The sequence below is a fragment of the Betta splendens genome, chromosome 3 (assembly GCF_900634795.4).
Source record: "Betta splendens chromosome 3, fBetSpl5.4, whole genome shotgun sequence".
Classification (NCBI taxonomy): Eukaryota; Metazoa; Chordata; class Actinopteri; order Anabantiformes; family Osphronemidae; genus Betta; species Betta splendens.
The window spans coordinates 19135667-19154701 of NC_040883.2; the positions used below are offsets into that span (position 1 = coordinate 19135667).

At 39.6% G+C, this 19035-nt stretch overlaps 2 protein-coding genes across 9 annotated transcripts; both read right to left on the reverse strand.

Moving 5' to 3' along the window:
* Positions 1 to 149: 149 nt before the first annotated feature.
* LOC114852222 (immunoglobulin-like domain-containing receptor 1) lies at positions 150 to 4988 on the reverse strand. Of its 3 annotated transcripts, XM_055507175.1 has the most exons (10): positions 4764 to 4988; positions 3983 to 4153; positions 3087 to 3236; positions 2632 to 2751; positions 2326 to 2472; positions 2067 to 2186; positions 1785 to 1960; positions 1327 to 1705; positions 1106 to 1250; positions 150 to 992 (listed from the first exon to the last, which is right to left on the reverse strand). In XM_055507175.1, exons 1-10 carry the CDS (start codon positions 4807 to 4809, stop codon positions 929 to 931), a joined length of 1518 nt encoding a protein of 505 aa, XP_055363150.1. In that variant the 5' UTR covers positions 4810 to 4988; the 3' UTR covers positions 150 to 928. The 3 variants fall into 3 exon arrangements, with proteins under 3 accessions (XP_055363150.1, XP_055363149.1, XP_029000320.1); XM_055507174.1 differs by having other exon boundaries at positions 1106 to 1705; positions 1827 to 1960; positions 4764 to 4987; XM_029144487.3 differs by having other exon boundaries at positions 1106 to 1705; positions 4764 to 4987.
* An 831-nt stretch (positions 4989 to 5819) lies between these two features.
* Positions 5820 to 18975, reverse strand: LOC114852221 (immunoglobulin-like domain-containing receptor 2). 6 transcript variants are annotated; one of them, XM_029144484.3, is made up of 11 exons: positions 18808 to 18975; positions 16706 to 17089; positions 15438 to 15557; positions 13273 to 13329; positions 11361 to 11507; positions 11089 to 11259; positions 10812 to 10940; positions 10106 to 10451; positions 9313 to 10033; positions 8902 to 8934; positions 5820 to 8603 (listed from the first exon to the last, which is right to left on the reverse strand). In XM_029144484.3, the coding sequence occupies exons 1-10, from the start codon at positions 18851 to 18853 to the stop codon at positions 8902 to 8904; spliced, it is 2154 nt and encodes a 717-aa protein (XP_029000317.1). In that variant the 5' UTR covers positions 18854 to 18975; the 3' UTR covers positions 5820 to 8603. The 6 variants fall into 6 exon arrangements, with proteins under 6 accessions (XP_029000317.1, XP_029000315.1, XP_029000314.1 ...); XM_029144482.3 differs by having other exon boundaries at positions 5820 to 8606; XM_029144481.3 differs by lacking the exon at positions 8902 to 8934 and having other exon boundaries at positions 18808 to 18974.
* Positions 18976 to 19035: the final 60 nt, after the last annotated feature.

A 19035-nucleotide genomic window follows, 5' to 3' on the forward strand; every position in this document is an offset into this window, starting at 1 on the left:
GAGGGGAGGGGAGTGTGGCAGTAGGCTGGAGTGCCCAGTGATGTGGGATTTTCTTATTGTAATAATTACTAAAACAAACTGACAATTCCAGCCTAGCTTGGTTTCCTCCAGTTATTAGCAAAAATGCAATAAAAACAGAACAAAACAGCTGTTATACACAAGAGGTAAAACATTTAATATCAACATAATTAGAAAACACAAACCAATTGTACAGTAGCAAAATCTACACTAAAAAACTGAAAATAATAAACCATGTATTTTTCCCAAATTGTGCACTGAAATTATAGTATTGCAGTTATTTGCACAACAAAACAACAAATGGCACAATTATTTTTCATTTAATTTCCCTCAAAATGTATACAGTATTTACAAGCAGTGTTTATGTACAAACCAAATCATCTACAAAGCAGTACACACTAAATACTGCAAGACATCAAGGACATGTGATAAAATAACAATGATGATTCAATCATAAACAACTTTATATTTACAATTTTGTTATGACTACTGTATTTTTATGTTTGTTTAAATAGTTTACTTCTATCAGTTGTAATGTGTCTGGATACCATACTATATCTTCAGCATTTAATAGGGATAAGTTTACAGCTTAACCAATAAAACAGAGTAACAGAAAAAAAAACAGTTATAAATACCTACAATCTTGTAGATAGTCTCCTTACAATATTTTTATTGCACTGATTAACTAGAAAAAGGTTTCATCAATAAAACACTTTACCCAGTTACAGTTAAACTGCTTTCATTCTCTAAAAAATATCTAAAAAGAAAAATGACGTGTAGTACCTTCATTCTAAAAATCCTTCTGCTAGGTTTGGACAGATCCAGTTCAAAAACTCAAAACATGGCACTCATTGGCCTGCCCCCTGGGTTTTGGTAGGTAATGAGGTGTGCATGTTCTCTGAAACAAAGGTCACAGCGTTTCACTGACGGGGGGGTTAGATGACAACACTGGTACCACTGCGAGAACTCTTGTCCTAAAAGAGACAAATCAGCTGTATGTTATTTTTCTGTAATATTAGAATTCTATATGGGCATTTTATTCAACAAATTGGGGTGTGTCTGATAATTAAAGCAGTGAGAGTCTTACAGAGGAGCGTGGATTCTTTCTGGCTCCTGGTTTATGTTCAGGCTCATACTCAACGAAACTGGGAGCCTTATTACTCCAGCCTCCTGCTCCCCTCCTCTCGCCTCTTCTGCTGCCTCCCTCGTCATCCGAACTCCAGGATCCTCGCCTTGAGACAGAGTAGTTTGCTCTGGACCGGTTTTCCAACAGGTCATCCCTCGAACGAGAGCGTGGACGGGCCATACCTTCCCGTAGGCCGCTGTGACTGTTCCTGTCCAGGGATTCTTGGCTGTAACTGCGGGACATTTGTCTAGGAGGGTAACGCCTGCTTGATGCTCCTCGCTCATCACGGTAGCCAAACCCATTGCGGCTGCTCCCGCTGGAACTCGGAGGGCGAGTCTTAGGTGCTTGGGGTGGATATCTGCCCTGATGTTGCTCCCTAATTGGTGGAAGCGTAATAACGCGCCGCTCTGTCGGAGCCTCATCAAGGGCAGAGATCATGCTGGGAGGGCCTGCGGAAAATGGGACATTGGTAGGCATGTAGTTGACAGTAGGTGGGGGCTGCTGCATATAATGAGCTGGAGGTGGGGGCTGCTGCATGTAATGGGCTGAAGGTGGCTGAGCCTGATGAGAACAAAAGACAAAAACAGTTAAGAATGACAATACTCACAATACAAATTGGGCAAGGTAGATGGAAACATACCTGGAGAGGCAACATAGGACTAGTCATGTCTATCCCCTTTACCTGGTTCTCAAGGTAATCTAGCATTTTATTAGTGCTAGCAGGTGTCTGGCTGCCATGGACACTAGGAGGTGGCATATTGTAAGCAGAGTAATGAGGCGGAGGCAGAGGCATTGGCTGAAGAGGGAGATTCTTCCCTGAAACAGATTAAGAAGAGTTAAAACATTGGTTAAGAAAAGTCAGTTGATACACACCTGGAGACAACTGTGAATGGATATTAATGTGTGTAGGTCTGTGTGCTACCTGAGTAGAGAGATGGGTTCTGGGAGGAGATATTGCTCATTGGTGCGTATACTGGCTGTCCTCCTAACCAGGGAGCCATGGCCTTCTGGGCGTCCTTCATCATACGATGCTGCATCACCGCTGTAAGACCAGAATGCAATAGTCTCATACATCAAATAACATCATCAACAGTGCAGAAGTCTGTTTGGGTAATTGCATCTACAGCCCATTTGTTTATTAGTGTCTTTTCAAAATGTTAAAATGCTGACTTCTACAGTACCTCTTTCAGGACAGCAGCATTTTTCTGGGCAGCAGGGGCAGCGGACGTAGCAGCAGCAGCACTGAGGACAGCACTGGCAGCAGCAGATGCCAAACAAGATTAGAAGAAGGATGGCCCCGATGATGATGAGTAGCACCGTTAACCAGTCTGGTAGAGGAAAGGTAGAAACATGCTCAGAGGTCTGATTTTTATGGAGATTCTGTTACTTTTAATGCTCTATATAAGTATCTGTATAAACTTGAAAAGTAAACACTGTGGAAATTTTTAGTGACAATTACATTTATCTTTAAACATTTTGTTTCTCACTGTAAACGATGAGTTCTACATATTGCTGAGGGTTTCCAGACGTGTCTCCATAGGCACTGACAGTGCAGTAGTACACGCCATTATCCCACCACATCACCTCACTGATAACCAGGTCAGCATCTGTAGAGCACACAAAACATTAAACAGAAAAAAATAAAATGAAAAAATTAACATTTTTTCCAACTCATTCAAATTATTTTTCCTTAAATAAAAGACAAGTTCATGCATGTAACACATTTTATAAGTATTTTTGCCAAAATCTTAAAAAGTGCAAAAGTTTCTGAAGAGACGATTTATACTTTTGCACCAAAATGTTTAACGTATTTAATAATTTGTATGTTTTACAAATACCTCAAGTCAAACTGCGCTAATACATATCTCTGAATTGGAAAATAAACATTTAACTAAAACCAGAACAAAAACACTATTATGGAATTTGCTTTCGGGGTACTCACTGTTCTGGATGGTGATCTTCCGTTGGGAGTAGTCTGCTCCCAGTATTGGTGCATTGGTTCCTTGTTTCTGAATAACAACGCGCACTGTCCGCTGACTATCGCTACAGTCGTTGGCTGGATCCCTTCCCATCTGCAGTTCGGACTGGTATGCTGCACAATCAGACAGATTTCTCAAATCAATACAGTGCATACTCCGCTATCCCTTATCTATGGGCAACTAGTAACACCCATTTAAAAATGAGTAGTTAGTATACAGAATGTGTATCACATTATTGCTTATTCTGGGTTGTAAAAAGTACATGTATACTATATCTGTAAGCAGATAGTTTGAATTTGATTTTTTAGAATTTTTAGTCCCAAGATCATTCATTCTATTCCATGAACGAAAGTTCATCTGGATCAAAGCTTTAATGTGTCAAATACAAAAAAAAAGTGAAATAAAGAACACAAATTTTTCAAATTATTTTGGCAAACGTGTGCCATTAGGCTAGAGGAGATTTCATGCATGCAGATACAATATAACACACCATCTTAAGTCTACAGTATTTACCATGCAGACTAGGCCAGCTACATTTTTGGAATTTATTTTAATTGATGATTTAAATTATTAGATTATTTACTGTAAAGTGATCTGCATGATGGTGTAGTGTGGTCTCTGTGGGGAAAAATGTAATGTTGGACCTGATTGCCAGGTGTTAGAACAGAATTTGTGTGGAGCTGCAGACGTGCTGATTTGTTTGTCCTCAGCCAGTCACACCTCAAAACTGCGTTTTCTGTAAACAGTAGTTGAGGGGAAAGTCCGGGACAAGAGGCTTGTGAAGCCATTATACCCGCTCCCTGAGGCCTACTGTAACACTTTTCTCTCCAATCTGCTGTTGCGTTGGCTGGTTTCATACCTGTGGAGTAGTAACTTAGCACAGGGTCCAGGCAGAAGGACTTGTACGTCCAAGTGAGCACAACATTCTGTATTGGCGCAGAGGTGGAGTAGTCACAACGGAGGGTCACTGAGGAAAACAAGAAGGTGCTGCGTTGGGTCTGAGGAACGGTGACCTGAAGACCCATGGACGCTGTGGGGGCGACAATCAGATGCTTTGTTACAGGTCAAGGAAGAGGAGCACGAAGGGTTTTGTCATCCATTCTCAAAGTGGAAAAACCAGAAAAACAGGTCACACAGAGACACCGGAAAGCCTTACAGTGAAACTAGCAACCACGCAACAAAAAGCTGGAATGAAACCAGTTGAGGCAAAGTAGTCCTAAAGTTGGACATGTATCAGTGGCTGGAGTTACGCTTAAAACCAGCTGAAAATTAGACAGAAGGAAAAAAAAACAGTGATCACAGGTGGAGCCGGTTTAAAAATGTAACTTCACGATCATTTTAATGATAAATGTTTTCCTAATAAAAAATATTGAAAATGACAAAACACAGCTAATATAGCACATACAAAGTAAAACGGAACAGATTGAGCCGTATTAACATTAATTGTGTAAACAGACAGCGAAACAAGAGGCCACTGTAAAGTAAGATACGCATCTTTATGTAAAATAAATAAAACCTGTCACGTGACCGATACCTCCGGTTTTCTCAGTGTTTGTAGACACTTTTATCAACTTTAAATTCATGAACAGGTGTAAAGGAAGACGTTGAAAAGATGAGATATATAAGGAAATTAAAATTACCTTTGAGTAGCGACAAGAGGAGGCTCAAGACAGGTAGTGACCTCATCTCGACCAAGCGCTCCAAATAAAGTCCGGTTCCGAAAAAGAAGAACGAGGCCAAAATCCAATAATTATATACAAGAAAAAAAGGTAAAACAGGCTTTTAACCAAGCCGGAAACGTAACACAAGCGGCACTGTTGTAGCTTCGACTAGCTGATCGCTGTTGTGGCTGAAACTCTGCTCATCTGACTCCACCCTGGAACAGGTGCGTTCGCCTTCAGGTGTGACGTCAACAGGTACCGAAACGAAAGTCCAAAAGCCAATTTAGTTGTTAGTTTTTCTGGCCTTCTCATGTACCAAATTGTTAAAATTATTTTACAACCTTACGCCGCTTTGTCAAACAACTTTATGTTTGCATTTTTAAATTGATATCTGCCATTTGTCTAAAATGCGTGAGTGCACAGGTTTACGTTTATACCGTGATATCGTACGTTGTTGTATTCTCAACAGAATTCAGCGAGGAGCCGTTCTTGCCCATTCAAGCATGTGCCATCTAATTATTTGGGCATCAGACAGTCTGGTGTCATGTATAAAATATTGGAATATGGAAATGGAAATTGGACTTTTAGAGAGTGTGTGGACAAGTGGAATAAAGGAAACGTGACAAATGGGGTCCAGGTCCAGAGCTGCATTATTTGGTATCTTGCATTGAATGTAGCTGTACTGCTTTGTTACTTATGCGTTTGTAATGTCATTCTGAAATAATTCCGCTAGGTGTCGACCTAAACCTCAGATTCGTCGTCTGATTTCCGTTGAAGTCTGTCGCTTAAACGAAACAGGTTGCTTTTAAACTGGTTCTTCATACACTTCTGCCTCTATACGTATATGGGTATACTTGTGTTTCAATGAAGTGCTTCAAAAGTCCTCCTTCTTTGTTCCAAGATTGTTTTGTGTCTAAGCCCACCCACTCTGCACCTGCAGTCCTCCTACTGTTTTTCTACTGAAAACCTTGGCCAAGATCCTCCCTGTTGAGGCCCTAATCCACAAACACAGCTCCACTGCATAAACACTCATAGTAGCGCTGATGCATTTTATTTACTGCAGCTGTAAACATGTAATCATGTAGATTTGCCATTTCAGTCCATTTAAACAATCTTGAAAATTTAACTGAAGGCTATCAAAAAAGTGACAAAAATCCTTAACATAAAGTTTTATTTTTAATGCTAAAGTGTTGTCCAGTTACAAGTTTCTGTGTGGCATAGATTTTTAATCAGGAAGTAGGGTGTCTCAAGTGGCTGCGCTGGCTTTAACCAAACAACTGAGCCTCATATGTCTGTGATTGGATCACACAGTACTTGATAGACAGCAACTTAACTCCAGAATGTTTGCTAAATGTCAACTGATCAAGTGTAACTTCCATCCAAATGCAAAAACACAAAGTAGAAACAAACCTTTTACTCTGTGATGCCATGTTTTCCTGTAAAGTACAGGAGGGAGTAGATCAACAACATTCCTGACATACTATACTCTGAAGTTGTGAGCACTCAAATGTCTTACTCAATTCCCTCCCATCACAAATATACTGTAAAGTTAATGAAGACATTTCTTTCACACAGACTAAATAATATGTAAAACCTAAAGGACTGAAATGTGTTTTTCCTGTGAACTCCTGTGAACTAAGTGTTTGTGGAAATATAACTATTTCACCAAGTGTTAAAAACATTATTAAAACGTTTATCAAAATGTGTTATCAAAACGTTATTGGGTAAAGCAAATCCTTGTGACATTATGCTATTTCAAAGTGTTGTTACAATTTTTAGATTAATGTTTATAAAATACAAATGTACCTACAGTAGACTGTGTTGGGTACTGTAGGTTTAATCTATAAAAATGGACAATAACTTGCATGTGTTTGTGCATATTTGGCCCCTAAACCTAATGTCAAAAAAACAAACACAATGGATCTTCTCGTGTCATATTAACAGTACCACATTGTGTCTTAACATTTAAATAATTAGAATTTTTAAACATGTATTGGATGGATTGTTAAGTGTTGTAACACTCGTGGGCAACAAAAATACAAGCAGATTTTTGTGGTTGGGCTCTAGCAGAAATGATGCGTGAGTTTTGACACAGCTGTGTAATGACGACACATAGTTTGTGGCTACAACAATGAACAAAGCCATGAGTCACACTCAATTACACATTGTCTCCTTGACAGATAAGTGATGGTCATTTCTCTGTAATACACACACGCACACAAATCTGTACCGAAGAGCAGAGAATGGCAGAAAGCAAACTAAAGGCAAACCTATTCACCGTGTGGGTAGGAATGAACAAATACTGCACAGGGCACAACATATAAAAAAAATAGCTGTTGAAAAAGCAAGGATAAGAAAAGGCTCACAGTAATCAAGTCAAAGACACTTCCTTTTACAGTATGTACACAGTTTCAGTGGAGTGCTTAGACCATTACTGTATTTACAAATCACAATGATCATATCACACATAATAGTTACCATATAAATAGATGTGAAGCCACTGGGTAATTAAATACCTTAGATGCTTGCTTGAAATAATAGTTGGGTTTGAAAGAAAATGTTACTTGATGTAAACTTTAATACAGATTAACAAGATAGAAAGCTGCATTATACTGTAAACATAAAGTTATGGGGACTACTGTAGCATTGCAATATAACCTCAGTCAGGTTATATTCTTATATGTTTCTAAGATGATGGGCAAAGTACATTTGCGTGTATGATCTAATTAAGTCACAGAAAGTAGCATGGATTGGCTAAAGCAGAACAAGCTGTGAACATAATATAACACCATTCAATGTTAAAATGGAGCAATATTAGTTTGTTTTTGTACAGTGCTTTCAGTATGTGTCTGTTTATTTGCTGTATTAGAGTCTAGCATTTTAAACATCTTTTAACTTTTCCAAAAAACATTTAGTGAATATTTAGTTTAACACCTTGTCCCGTCCTCTGTCTAACTGTGCTTTGGTGTGAGCAGGTACATTACAGTAGTCTGTGTACTGTAGCTTTATTGCTTTGTGGCTCTAACAATGCAAATGCAGAGGGAGCTAATTATTAATCAAAACTGAGAAAATAAATTTAAATATTGATATGAGAGATGCTACAATGCCTCATAATTGATAAATATAAAAAATCCTAATAGAGTTGAAGACAAACTGCAATTTTTTCCCCAACATTATTTTCAGGGATAATGTGAAAACCCTGACATCAATAGATGTGCAAAGATTCTCCAAATCTACAGCTTTATGGGTGTTGTTGTTGTTGTTGGTAAGTCCACACTGCTTCTCTCATTGTAAAACCTTTCTGAATGAATCCCTATTTACTGAATAACACAGTGTGGGTATTGTCACAACTGATACGTTCTGTTCTTCTCAAGGGCATATATTTCAAATGAAAATAAAGGAAATGGTTGTGCTGAAAGCCTAAAGCCAGTCTCCACTTCGATATTTTCTGAAGGAAGAAGGGGAGACGAACAGAGCGTTGATGGGAGGGACTGTTCAGGGCACACAACCAACACACAGTTCAGTGTTAGTCCAGGATACACTGTACTGTATCTGCATCTGTATGTGAGGCAGGCAGTGACAGAAACTAAGCACTGACTTCATCATTCAGCAACGTCACTGCCAGAAAGCCTGATGACATTCTGAAGAAAGTGTGGCAGTTGTCCATTTCTTTGTTTGTGCCTATTCTTTAAGCTTTGTCAACAATCCACACTAAGAGTCAATTCCATCATCTTTCAGCAGGAGTGCAGTTCCCAAAGTTTCGCACCAGAAGCTCAAAGCTTTTCAGACGATGAGGGAATCTCGGCTCAGAAGAGTGCTCTGCTGAGAATAAAAAAGCAGAGCATGTAATCAAAACAACATATAAATATTAGAGTTTATCTAATTCACCGAGACAATACAAAAGGCAGCCAGCATTAGCCAAAGATGGTTATTACGGTCAAGTCGAACCTGGGTCAAACTGCATTTCAACGTTTTTTATTTTTGCTACTGTTAAGGCTGTTAATATTTTGTACAGGAACTTGTTGTTGAAAACCATTTTGACCCAGGTTAGACATGGAGTACACAACCAGTTATGATTATTATTGAAAGTAATTGGATGTAGAGCTTAGTATTCTACCTAGTTTTCCCTCTGGTAGCATCTGAACCTGACCTGTCAAAAGTACAACAACAACACTTATTGTCACCTAAGTAGAATTTTTTTAGTACTGTACGTTTCTCAACCATAGAATCTGTACTCTGTATGGGATATTGATTATTTATACTGAGGTCATTTTACTCATGTCATACATTTAGTAGCAATACAATACAGTACAGTAAATACAGTAAGGTAATAAAATATTCTTCTGCTTGTTCTTTTGAGGAATTAAATTATCCACGGATTCTGTGTTTCACCTGTCAGATTCAGTCTTACAAACTGCAAAATTCCTAAAGCAAAGGTTCCTAGTGGCTGCACCTCTTTTCACTTCAGAATATCATACAGAATCAAAAACAAATAACTCAAACTGGTATAGTTCTAAATATAGCTCACCACTTTTCTGGATTTGTCTCTGGGTTCCTCTTGTCGACCAGTCAGGGTATCAGCAGAAGGTTGAGAGCATTGAGTGTTAGCTGGGAGTGGCCGTGGAGATGGCCTGCTAGATCTGCTTCTCTCTGTATCAGAGTAGGGAGGGAGTGAATCCGCCTCAGGCCTGTTACTAGGTGAGCGACTGTAATGTCGACTAGATTCCACACTGCTTTTTTTGGAGCTGCCTTTTGAGGGTGTATCTGAATCCTGATCACCCCGCGCTGCGCTCTGACCCTGCCCGGCCCCTCGCAACTTAGCCTTACGCTCCAGCAAGCTGTTAAGAAATGTGCCATCATAGTCCTTCTCTTGAGAGGATGTTGAGGGTAGATTTAGTCTGGGAGGGGGCGGAGCAGCATGTTCACTATCCCAAGTCCCCCTTCTTTTTTTGGGTGAAGAAAGTGGGCTTATGTTGTGTGTGTTTTTTCTATTCCCTCTGGGCAAATCTTCACTGTTGTCTCCAAGGTCATTTTCATCACTGCGGTAATGCTGTGGTGGGCCATTGCGGTAGGAAGGATATCGATTGAATTCCAGAAGCTCCAGCTCGTAGTCTCCTTGTCCATCCTGCCTCTTTTCAGGCCTTTTGCCTCTTGTCTGGCAAGGAGCAAACTCCTCCAACTCGTCCAGCGAGTCTGTTTCTGCAGTATGATACCTCTTTCTCTGCAGATGTTCTGAACGAGGGTTCCACCTAAAACCAAAATACAAGGTCAGGAGAGGACACTATACATGCTTGTGTTTTTGTGTTAAGACATGTCTGCACCTGTGGTGGTTGTCCTCCTCACTGTGGATCTGTTGCTGTTGAGTACGGCTGGGTCTGTGAGACTGTGAGGAGGACGGAGGGTCTTCGCTGTAACGCCGTGGAGGAAAAGGCTTTTCCTGGTATCTGTGAGACTCTGATTCTGGGTCATTACGACAATGCAGGGGTGAAGGAGGGTTGTTACGATAACACTGTGGCTCTGGGCTATGACTGCCGCAGTAGGGCTGCGGTTCAGGCTGTGGATTATGATCAGGGATAGCGGGCAGTGCTTTCTTCTGGACGTTACGGTATGTTTGGCGGAAGCCGTTTTCTCCCTCGTGAAGAGAACTTAGCTCAGAAACACTACAAGCTATAAAAGAAAAAATACGATTAGCAGTAGACAGGAATGATTCCAAATGACTGGGAAATTTAAGAAAAAAGTAGTAATGGTCTATAGGAAATTACACAAAGTCGTTAAACATTTATGAGTTGTCTTTCAGGAAAGAAAGCATGCACACATCTGTTACTGTATGATATTGGAAGAACAAATCTGGATTGCAGAAGTGTGTAGATGCAAGCAAAGACAAGCTGAAAAGAATGCAAGGCCAAAATGACACCAAGAGCAGAGGCAGCACAGTATGCTGTGCCAGGTCGTTGCTACCGCATGCTTCAGTGGACCCTGACAGCAATTTGACAGCATAAAGCCACAGCATGGGTTCATGAAGCTTACACTGGTGGCTGGTGGACCTGGCAGGGTTGAAGTGAGCCAGTTGATGCTCTACATACTGTAGCACTCTGAGAGAGTCCTGTTCCTGAGGGGAAGGCACGCGGTAGGAAACCCCCACAGCATGCACTGGCACTGGAGATACACACTTGACCCATCAGTGTGGAAAAACTTGTGTTTTACTTTGGCTTGTATGATGATTACACTGGTGTTGTTTGCATTTTCTACACTATGCTGTAATTTTAATACTGCTATAATCTACTGTTTTTTGGAGTAAGCTTACCTGCTGTAAGTAAGGTTCCATTGGTGGAGGTGGGGGCAGATGACATCTTGTCCACCAGTGAGGGGGGGGCAATGGGGACCATGGTTGGAACACCAGAGACAAAATAGGGAGGGTATGCAGGTGTCTGATGGGTGAAGCTGCCTGTCTTTATACCCTTACCTGCCTCATACACTAAAAACACCACACAATCCTCATCAAACATCTTTCTATCAGACAGTATCAGTATTCACAACTTCTGCCTGTTTTAGTACTGCACGGGTGTTTATACTCACAGTGTCTGGGGCAGCAGCACGTGTCAGGGCAGCACCAGCAGCTGACATAGCAGCAGCAGGAGTGAGGACAACACTGACACCAACAAATCCCAACTAACAGCAGGAATAAAACACTGCCCAGAGCTACTGCCGCCACAAACGCCCACTCTGAAAGTACATAGACAGAATCACAGATGTACTGTAAGCAAACACACCTTTACACTGGAACAGTTAAGAACAAATGATCCAATCACTGTGCAGTTATACTTTGGGCATCCTATTTAAACATTGTGAAGCAGGATAAGACATATGCCAAACTAAATGTTTTCTAACTTCACACTTATTGTCAGTTGTAAGATTACGGTATATATTTAAGCACCAACAAATTTAAGGCATTGTAGCCAGCTTCACACAACATTTGTTGCACATTCAATAACACCTCCAACACCTGTACTTCAGAAACGTAGGAAAAGCAGGGGAATCTCTTTTTATATCTTCAGAGTTTTGTTGCTTTTCTTCTTCTGTACAGTATGTTTCTTAGATTAGTTTTACTGTAAACAGATAACAAGTGGTCTTTCCCAGTGTTAGCCCAACTATTAAGCACAAAATGCTGAGAAAATAAGCAATGATGGTGATGCATATACTGTAACACAATCATGCTAAAACATACACTTGACACACATGAGACTTAATGGAAAAATAGCACAATTAATCATTAATAAAGATTAAACAACCCAGAAAGCTTTATTTTTAGCACGCAGCAGCAAATGTTCTAATGTGATTGTACACTGACAAGCAAGAAATTGCTGATAGGCTGGCCAGATGATAGGACTATGTAACTATGTAAGATAAGACATGACCAAGTACAATAAATATTTGAACACATTCTTCTACCTAAACTCATGATCTTGTATAGTGTACTAAATTACTTTCTTCCTTTTGCAATGCATTTCCTGTGGCAACAGGATGGTGAAATGGGACATACCTCAACAATCAAATATTCTAAACAGTCACTTTAAACTGTAGTATTTTTCTCAGCGAGCACAGTGTCTGAAGTACAAGCGAATCTCTACAGGGACAAAGGAAAAAAAAGAGACTGCACATAGGAAATCTTTAACAATGTAAAACTAGAGGCAATATTGTTGCTCTCTCACCAGAGTCACCAAAAACAAGCACACACACAGGAAACCTGCATTCCCTAAAGGAAGGAAAAGGACAGTTCATGCTGCTCTGTAAGACAGTCAAGATCTGGCTGTTGAAACAAATTACCTTGTGATGTAATCACATTTACACACACGCAAACACAGATATGCACGCATACACACTTACACACAGAATTATGGGAATATACTAATGTAACACAAACACAAGGGCACAGGTAGCTACTTTGCCTGTGTGAATACTGTAAAACCATTTTTTTTTTTAAAAAGTCAGTGTGAGAGACACAGTACAGTACACACAGTGAACCCATTAATTTATTACTTGCCACAAACCAAACATGTTAAATATGCAGTGTAGGCGTTAAAAAAAAAAAACTCCCTTTCCTGCTTGAGGATTTTTCTGGGTAGTGTCCAAATGAATAGAATGTTAACTACAACCATGAAAAACCATAATGAAGATAATAGTTGTTTTCTAGCACAGTTCAGTATCTGACAAGTGCGGATACGACAGCGAGGAGAGAAGTGGCTCTTAAATCAAATCAACACCTCATGATGGCTGAATCACCTGCATTATCTACAGCACTCATGTGAGAGGAGTATACTGTAGGTTAGGGTGCGTCATTGCTGTCCGTGTTAGAAGCATTCAACATGTCTTACTGTACTTACTGTCTTACTTACTATAATTTGTATGGTTGCTACACAAACTGTTGAAGCAGTAAAGGGGGTTAGTGAATGGAGGAAACAGGTGAGGGGAGAATACATTATGCCCCTACCTGGCATAATCTTCAATTCAAAGTCTGGCAGCAAATCTTCAGGCACACCTGAGAAACCTAGAAAGAGACAGAGCAGTGGTGACAAGCATACAGGAGAAAGAATGGGTTATGAAACTCCAAGAAAGTTAATATTGCAGCAGAGAGAAAATGAGAAAAAGATGCAAGTCAAGAGCAGCGTGCACCACAGGACATTCTGATCTTGTTTGCAATATCAAATCAGGTTTTTGAATCGTTCTTTAGAGGTAACAAACAGAAAGGAGCTGTGAGTAATGTTGCATGCAGACCCAGAGACATAAAACAAACTGCAGAGAAACATGTTGTTCCTTAAAATTATTTGTTTCTCCTTTTTGTTTCTGGCCAGTGTTAAAGTGATTCCTGGATGAGATGCCAACTGGCCACCTTCAGCCATCCATGTGAAGAGCTAAATTCCTAAAACCTCAATGTTGAAAACACAAGTAGCTAAGAAAAGCAATCTAAAACACCCTAAATATTGTAGCTGTTTAAACTTTAGTTACTTGAAAAACCTAAGATTTGATAATAAACTTTACACATGTTTAGTTTAAGGAAAACACCAACAGATCAATAAAACATTAGCGCTATACTGTAATGTGCATTGTGTCACAATAATGCATGATAATGTGAGCATGTATGTTGAGACAAAAAGTCATCAGGTGAAGGTGACATGAACAAATACTGTGCACTGGTCTTGATAGTGATGCACATGGAGAGTGTGCAATGTGTGAAAAGGGGCTGAAAATACAAAGAGCAGGCAGAAGTGTTCTGACTCAAACTTACTTACACAATACTTTACAACACATACCTAACTGACAGAAAAGCAAAATAAGTTGCTTGCTAGATTTGAAAACAGAAAGAAACCAGTTAAGTTTAATAATACCCAAATCTCACCATTTCCAACTCAAACTACTCCTAACAGCTGCTTTTGACTCAAGTATGGCTTTTTGTACGTTTCCATTTAGTCTCACACACAAAATTTGTAAACATTTTGGTATGAAATACTAAAAGTAAAATGAAGCACAGAAAAAAGGACAGAAAAAGCTGTATTGGTTGACGACTTTTTCATAAATGGACTTCTTTTGTATCATTTTTCCCTGCTGTCTCTTCTGTCATTAAATCTCTTTAGTTCTTTTTAGTCAAGCTTTCTGGAAATATAAACAACCCTTTAAGACATTGGGCTAGAGTTCCAGCTGTTGTTATGGAAACAGTTGCACCTCGCATGCCATATATTAGCTAAAGTGAAATCAAGTATTACAACATTCTTGCACAATGTTGGAATAGGGATTTCTAAGGCTAGGTTAATACATTTCTCTATTGTATTATTATATTCTGTCTGTAAAATATTTTATTATGAAATTAAAGCAATGCCCAGTCTTTAGTGGAAAAACAGAAAGAAATCCACAAACTGTAAAAGCTGCCAGTCCTTTACTTGAGTTAGCTTTTGTCAGGGAGTGCGTGTCTTTTGTGCATAGACCACATAAGTCTCCAAGTGTCAGCCAAACAAAGGTTCAGCCACAGTGGGAAGCAGGGCACCAAGAGCCACACGGACTCTCAAACATTGCCATGGTAACATTCGTTGTTAGTGAAGACACACAAGTACACTGTCACTGGAACACATTACAACATTTCACAGACAGAACTTACAGTAGCGTAAACACTTGAACACAATTAGGTGTAATATTTGTAAATATTTGTGAGACTTGTTGAAAGTGATCAGCTTCAAAAAGCCTTGTTATGTACAGTAACAGTACTTTGTTCTATGGGAAACATTTCTGTACCTATAGCTCATTAATTATAAAGAAAAATTTTCTGTACTGAAATGTGACACAAGGTAGGAGTGTGATGCCATTTCTGTGAATACTGAACAAAAGTCAGACAACGACAAAGTGGACGACCAATAAAATGAATGACTCAATTACACACGGACTGTGCTGCTTTATCATGTTAAAGTGCACATCTGAGTTCACCATCGATGAATCTACCAGAGGTGATCGAGGCTCACACCAAAATTGAAAGTACACCATATGAATGAAAGAAAGGGGAAATATTCACAGTGAAAGGTCCAAGTGTGTCCCAGCTGATACTGTAGGTTTAACTTACAGTAGTTTCTTTACAACATGCATATACAGTAAGGAAAAGGTTGCACCTACTTAGAACCAGCAGCTCCACTGAGGCTTCATTCTGTCCCTCTAAGTCATCGGGTATGACCACTTTACAGATGTAAATGCCACTGTCTCCCCACTGGACCTCTCCTATCCGCAGGTCTGCCTCTGCATGAGATAAGATTGGATTAAAAATGACAAACAAAATACTTTATTACCTCACTCTTTCAGGCTATTGGCTATAGTTTTTTCAAAATATAAATTTATCAATCTTTTTTAAAATACCAGTGACTTAAACATCTTAGAAACAAATATACAGTAGTTTGGCCCAGACCACAGAGCACATAATACAACACTGGACTGCTAATTAGAATGCAAAGGGTCGCGCATTGAAAATACAGGAAATGGGTTGTATAATTCACTTCCTTATCCTGTTAGTCAAGGAGCATGATAGGGGAAAGGCAGACCAGAATGCTCCACTACAGCGGCATACCTCTACTTCAACTAACTTAAACATACCTGCTAATTTTATTTATGTTAAGTGTAAAAAGTACAATATCTACTTCCTAACAACTTTGATGAGTTTATTTGACCATGTAAATAACAAAAGACCCCCTGCCCTGTACATGCTGGGACAGATTGCAGCTAACCTGCAATGCTGAATGGGATAACATGGGTACGAATGACTAGACTCTCACTCTGAATCAGAAGAAACTGTCAAAGTTTCAAATTTACACGATCAGTATGATGAATGTTTTAAGGACAATGACTGGGACAGAAGAGAGTCAAGAAAAGTGAAACAAAAATCTTCAACTGAAGAAATTAGTGTGTGGATGGTGGGATGTAGAGAGATCTGTCAATAAACGTAAAAGTGGTACATTGAAGTACATCAGAGGGAAGGAGCGAGGGGTCAACATGAATGAGGGGACAGCATGAAAACTGCTTCTTTTGTCTGTGTTCCTGCTGGTGAAGAGAAGGTTGATTCTTTAGAGTCAGAGTTAGAGCTCAATAAATCTGACACCTCCAAACAAGGCTGTCTCCCTGTCTACAAGAAAGACGAATAGAACCACAAAAATACACACACAGTAGTTATAGTTCAATAAAAGACAGAATGCTGCAGAAAAAAGTCCAGTGTTTACATGTAAAATATTGCCTGTAAAAAATGTGACAATAAAAATTAATACTTTACTTAATAATACTGCAGGCAAGTACCTGGACATTCCATCCAGAGCGGCTAAGCTACACTTAATTGCTAAAGACTTCTGTTGTGTACACAGATGAAGAAAGATGTGTCCAATGTTTTTAAAAACCCTTACTGTTGATGACAGAGATGTCTCTGTTCTTGTAGTATTCCGACAGTGTGATAGATGAACCAGAGATGGAGGCCACAATTCTAACTGTCCGGCTGCTGTCAGAGCACTCAAGGTAGCTTGCACTCAGTGCTGTCTCGTACCCTCCAAGTCTTGTAGATCCACTTGTCAGCCTGCCTCCTCCCAGGCCCTCATTCAGGCTGTCAGAAAGGCTAAAAGAATCCCGCGTCCGGTCTCGACAGTAGGACTTGTAGACCCACTGCACCACAGGTGTCTGGGTAGACACGCTGGTGTACTGACAAGGCAGGACCACTGACTGGAACAGCATGGCATACCTTTTCTCATCTCTCACATGAACATGAACCCCTAGGCAACATGGAGGTAGGACACCTGAGGAATAATGAGAGCATAATGAAGAAATATCAACAATTTTATAATAAAAATCATTATGATGACTGTGATGATTATGACTGTGCAGATAATTTATACTTGTCAGCATATAGTTATTGGTAAAATGTTGTTGTTGGTTTTGCTAGAGGCGAAACTCACAGTTTCAAACTGACACACAGTAAAGGTACAGTAACCCAAACAAGCTCCAGTAATATAGGTGGTATTATGTGTAATAATGGGGAATTTAAGGATTACTACAGCAGACAGCAATAATCCAGCTGCTGACTCAAGGTCTTAGAAGACATGTGGTCCTGCTTGTTCATTCTAAAAATAGTTAATACTGTAGATGACACGTTCCCTGCCATGAATCACCCAGCTTCTCCAAAAGTGATTCAGCCAAGTAAAAATACTTTATGTCAGGTGCAAAAATAATTGTGTTTTCTTTAGTTTTATTTGTTGTTGCAAATAAATTATTAATTTAAAACTTTGTCAGAATAAATTTGGAAAACAAAGATTATGATGAAAATGTTGCAATTAAAACCTTATTATGAGTGGGGCTGACCTGTTTAAAGGTTTTTGATCCACAGGATCAGGAAGATCACATGATGATCAAAGGCTTGAACTTGGCAGTTCAACAGTAGAGAGGCAAGTAAAAAAAAAATAACACACTCGAAACATCTGAGTATGCTACTGTGCACTGGGGGATCAGAACTGGACGAGCGAACAGGGATGGGTGAGGAATGAGGGGGAGTTTAGCTTTTTTTTATTCTGTTTTCTAAGACCTGGAGGTTGTTCTTTTTGGCACAATACAGGCTGTATGGTAATCCTGTCTTTATTAGTTTTCAAAGGAAGACACCCCCAGAGGACAAAATGTAAGCGGGAAGAGTAGAAACATATTAACTATTAACTGCTGTACACAAACACTACAACAGAGATCTGTTTTCAACATTGTTGATTGAGGGGAGCAACATTAGTTTACAATGAGCAGTCAGCAGACAAAGGCCAGGTGTCCTAACATATATTGTGGAATTTGTGTCAGCAGCTTACCAAGAAAGCATACTTTATATACTGAACATAAAACTAATTTGGCAAACAACACTGGTGACAACACTGCAGCCCACGATGGGGTGCTGGGCTGTTAACTAATTTATAATTACTTGACAAAAGTTGAAAATACACAACTGTGAATTAAAAACAAACACAATAAAATACTCTAATTTTTTTCTAATCTAATTTATGACTGATTCTTAGTAACGGGGCCCCAAAAGGACAATATTTGTGACTTTTTTAGTGAGGTACTGACTGATGCGGACCGATAATCCACAACCCCAAGCTTCTAGTCACATCATTCACACATGACTGATTAAATACAGTGTAACAATGCAACACAATTGACAAAGCGACAGTGCAGCCATAAAAAACGTTTCCTTTACAGTTTGCGACGGAAAACTCAACTTTAACAATCTAAGAGTATCGAGACTACGTCTCACCTGACTAAAAATAATAATAGATATCAATTAAAGGCTGAACTGACCTGGGCTTGACCCAACACAGCAACATACTATAAAGCTAAACCCTTTGAGCTAGGCTAAGCCAGGGCCGCTAGCTAACGTTACCGTTAGGTTACAGTACCTCAGCGTTCAACCTGAGTTCAACAACCTGTTACGCGCCTTAACCCAAGTTAAACACGAACTTTATGTCTGTTCAACTTCGCTTACCTGTCAGGAAAACGACAAACATCCACCACTTCGGCGTCAGAAACATTTTACAACCAATGTAGGTTACTTTAGTTTTTCTGGAGATCACAGTCTTCTCTTCTACTTCGTCTCATCATCCACTGGACGACGCTCAGACTCCCTCCACTTGGACGGAGATAACGGTACCAGCGTCAAGCTCGTCAAAATAAAACCCCACGGATCCGGTACATGCGTTCAAAATAAAACGTG

Bases quoted from the DNA above. Each gene is read 5' to 3' on its own strand.
- LOC114852222 (XM_029144487.3), bottom strand. From the start codon at position 4,809: ATGAGGTCACTACCTGTCTTGAGCCTCCTCTTGTCGCTACTCAAAG. The intron at 4,154-4,763 runs GTAATTTTAATT...TCGCCCCCACAG, and splicing joins CCTCTTGTCGCTACTCAAAG to CGTCCATGGGTCTTCAGGTC. The intron at 1,706-1,784 runs GTATGTTTCCAT...TGTTCTCATCAG, and splicing joins GTCCTATGTTGCCTCTCCAG to GCTCAGCCACCTTCAGCCCA.
- LOC114852221 (XM_029144480.3), bottom strand. From the start codon at position 18,853: ATGTTTCTGACGCCGAAGTGGTGGATGTTTGTCGTTTTCCTGACAG. The intron at 10,452-10,811 runs GTAAGCTTCATG...TTTCTTTTATAG, and splicing joins CAGGTCCACCAGCCACCAGT to CTTGTAGTGTTTCTGAGCTA. The intron at 10,034-10,105 runs GTGCAGACATGT...TTTTGGTTTTAG, and splicing joins GAGGAGGACAACCACCACAG to GTGGAACCCTCGTTCAGAAC.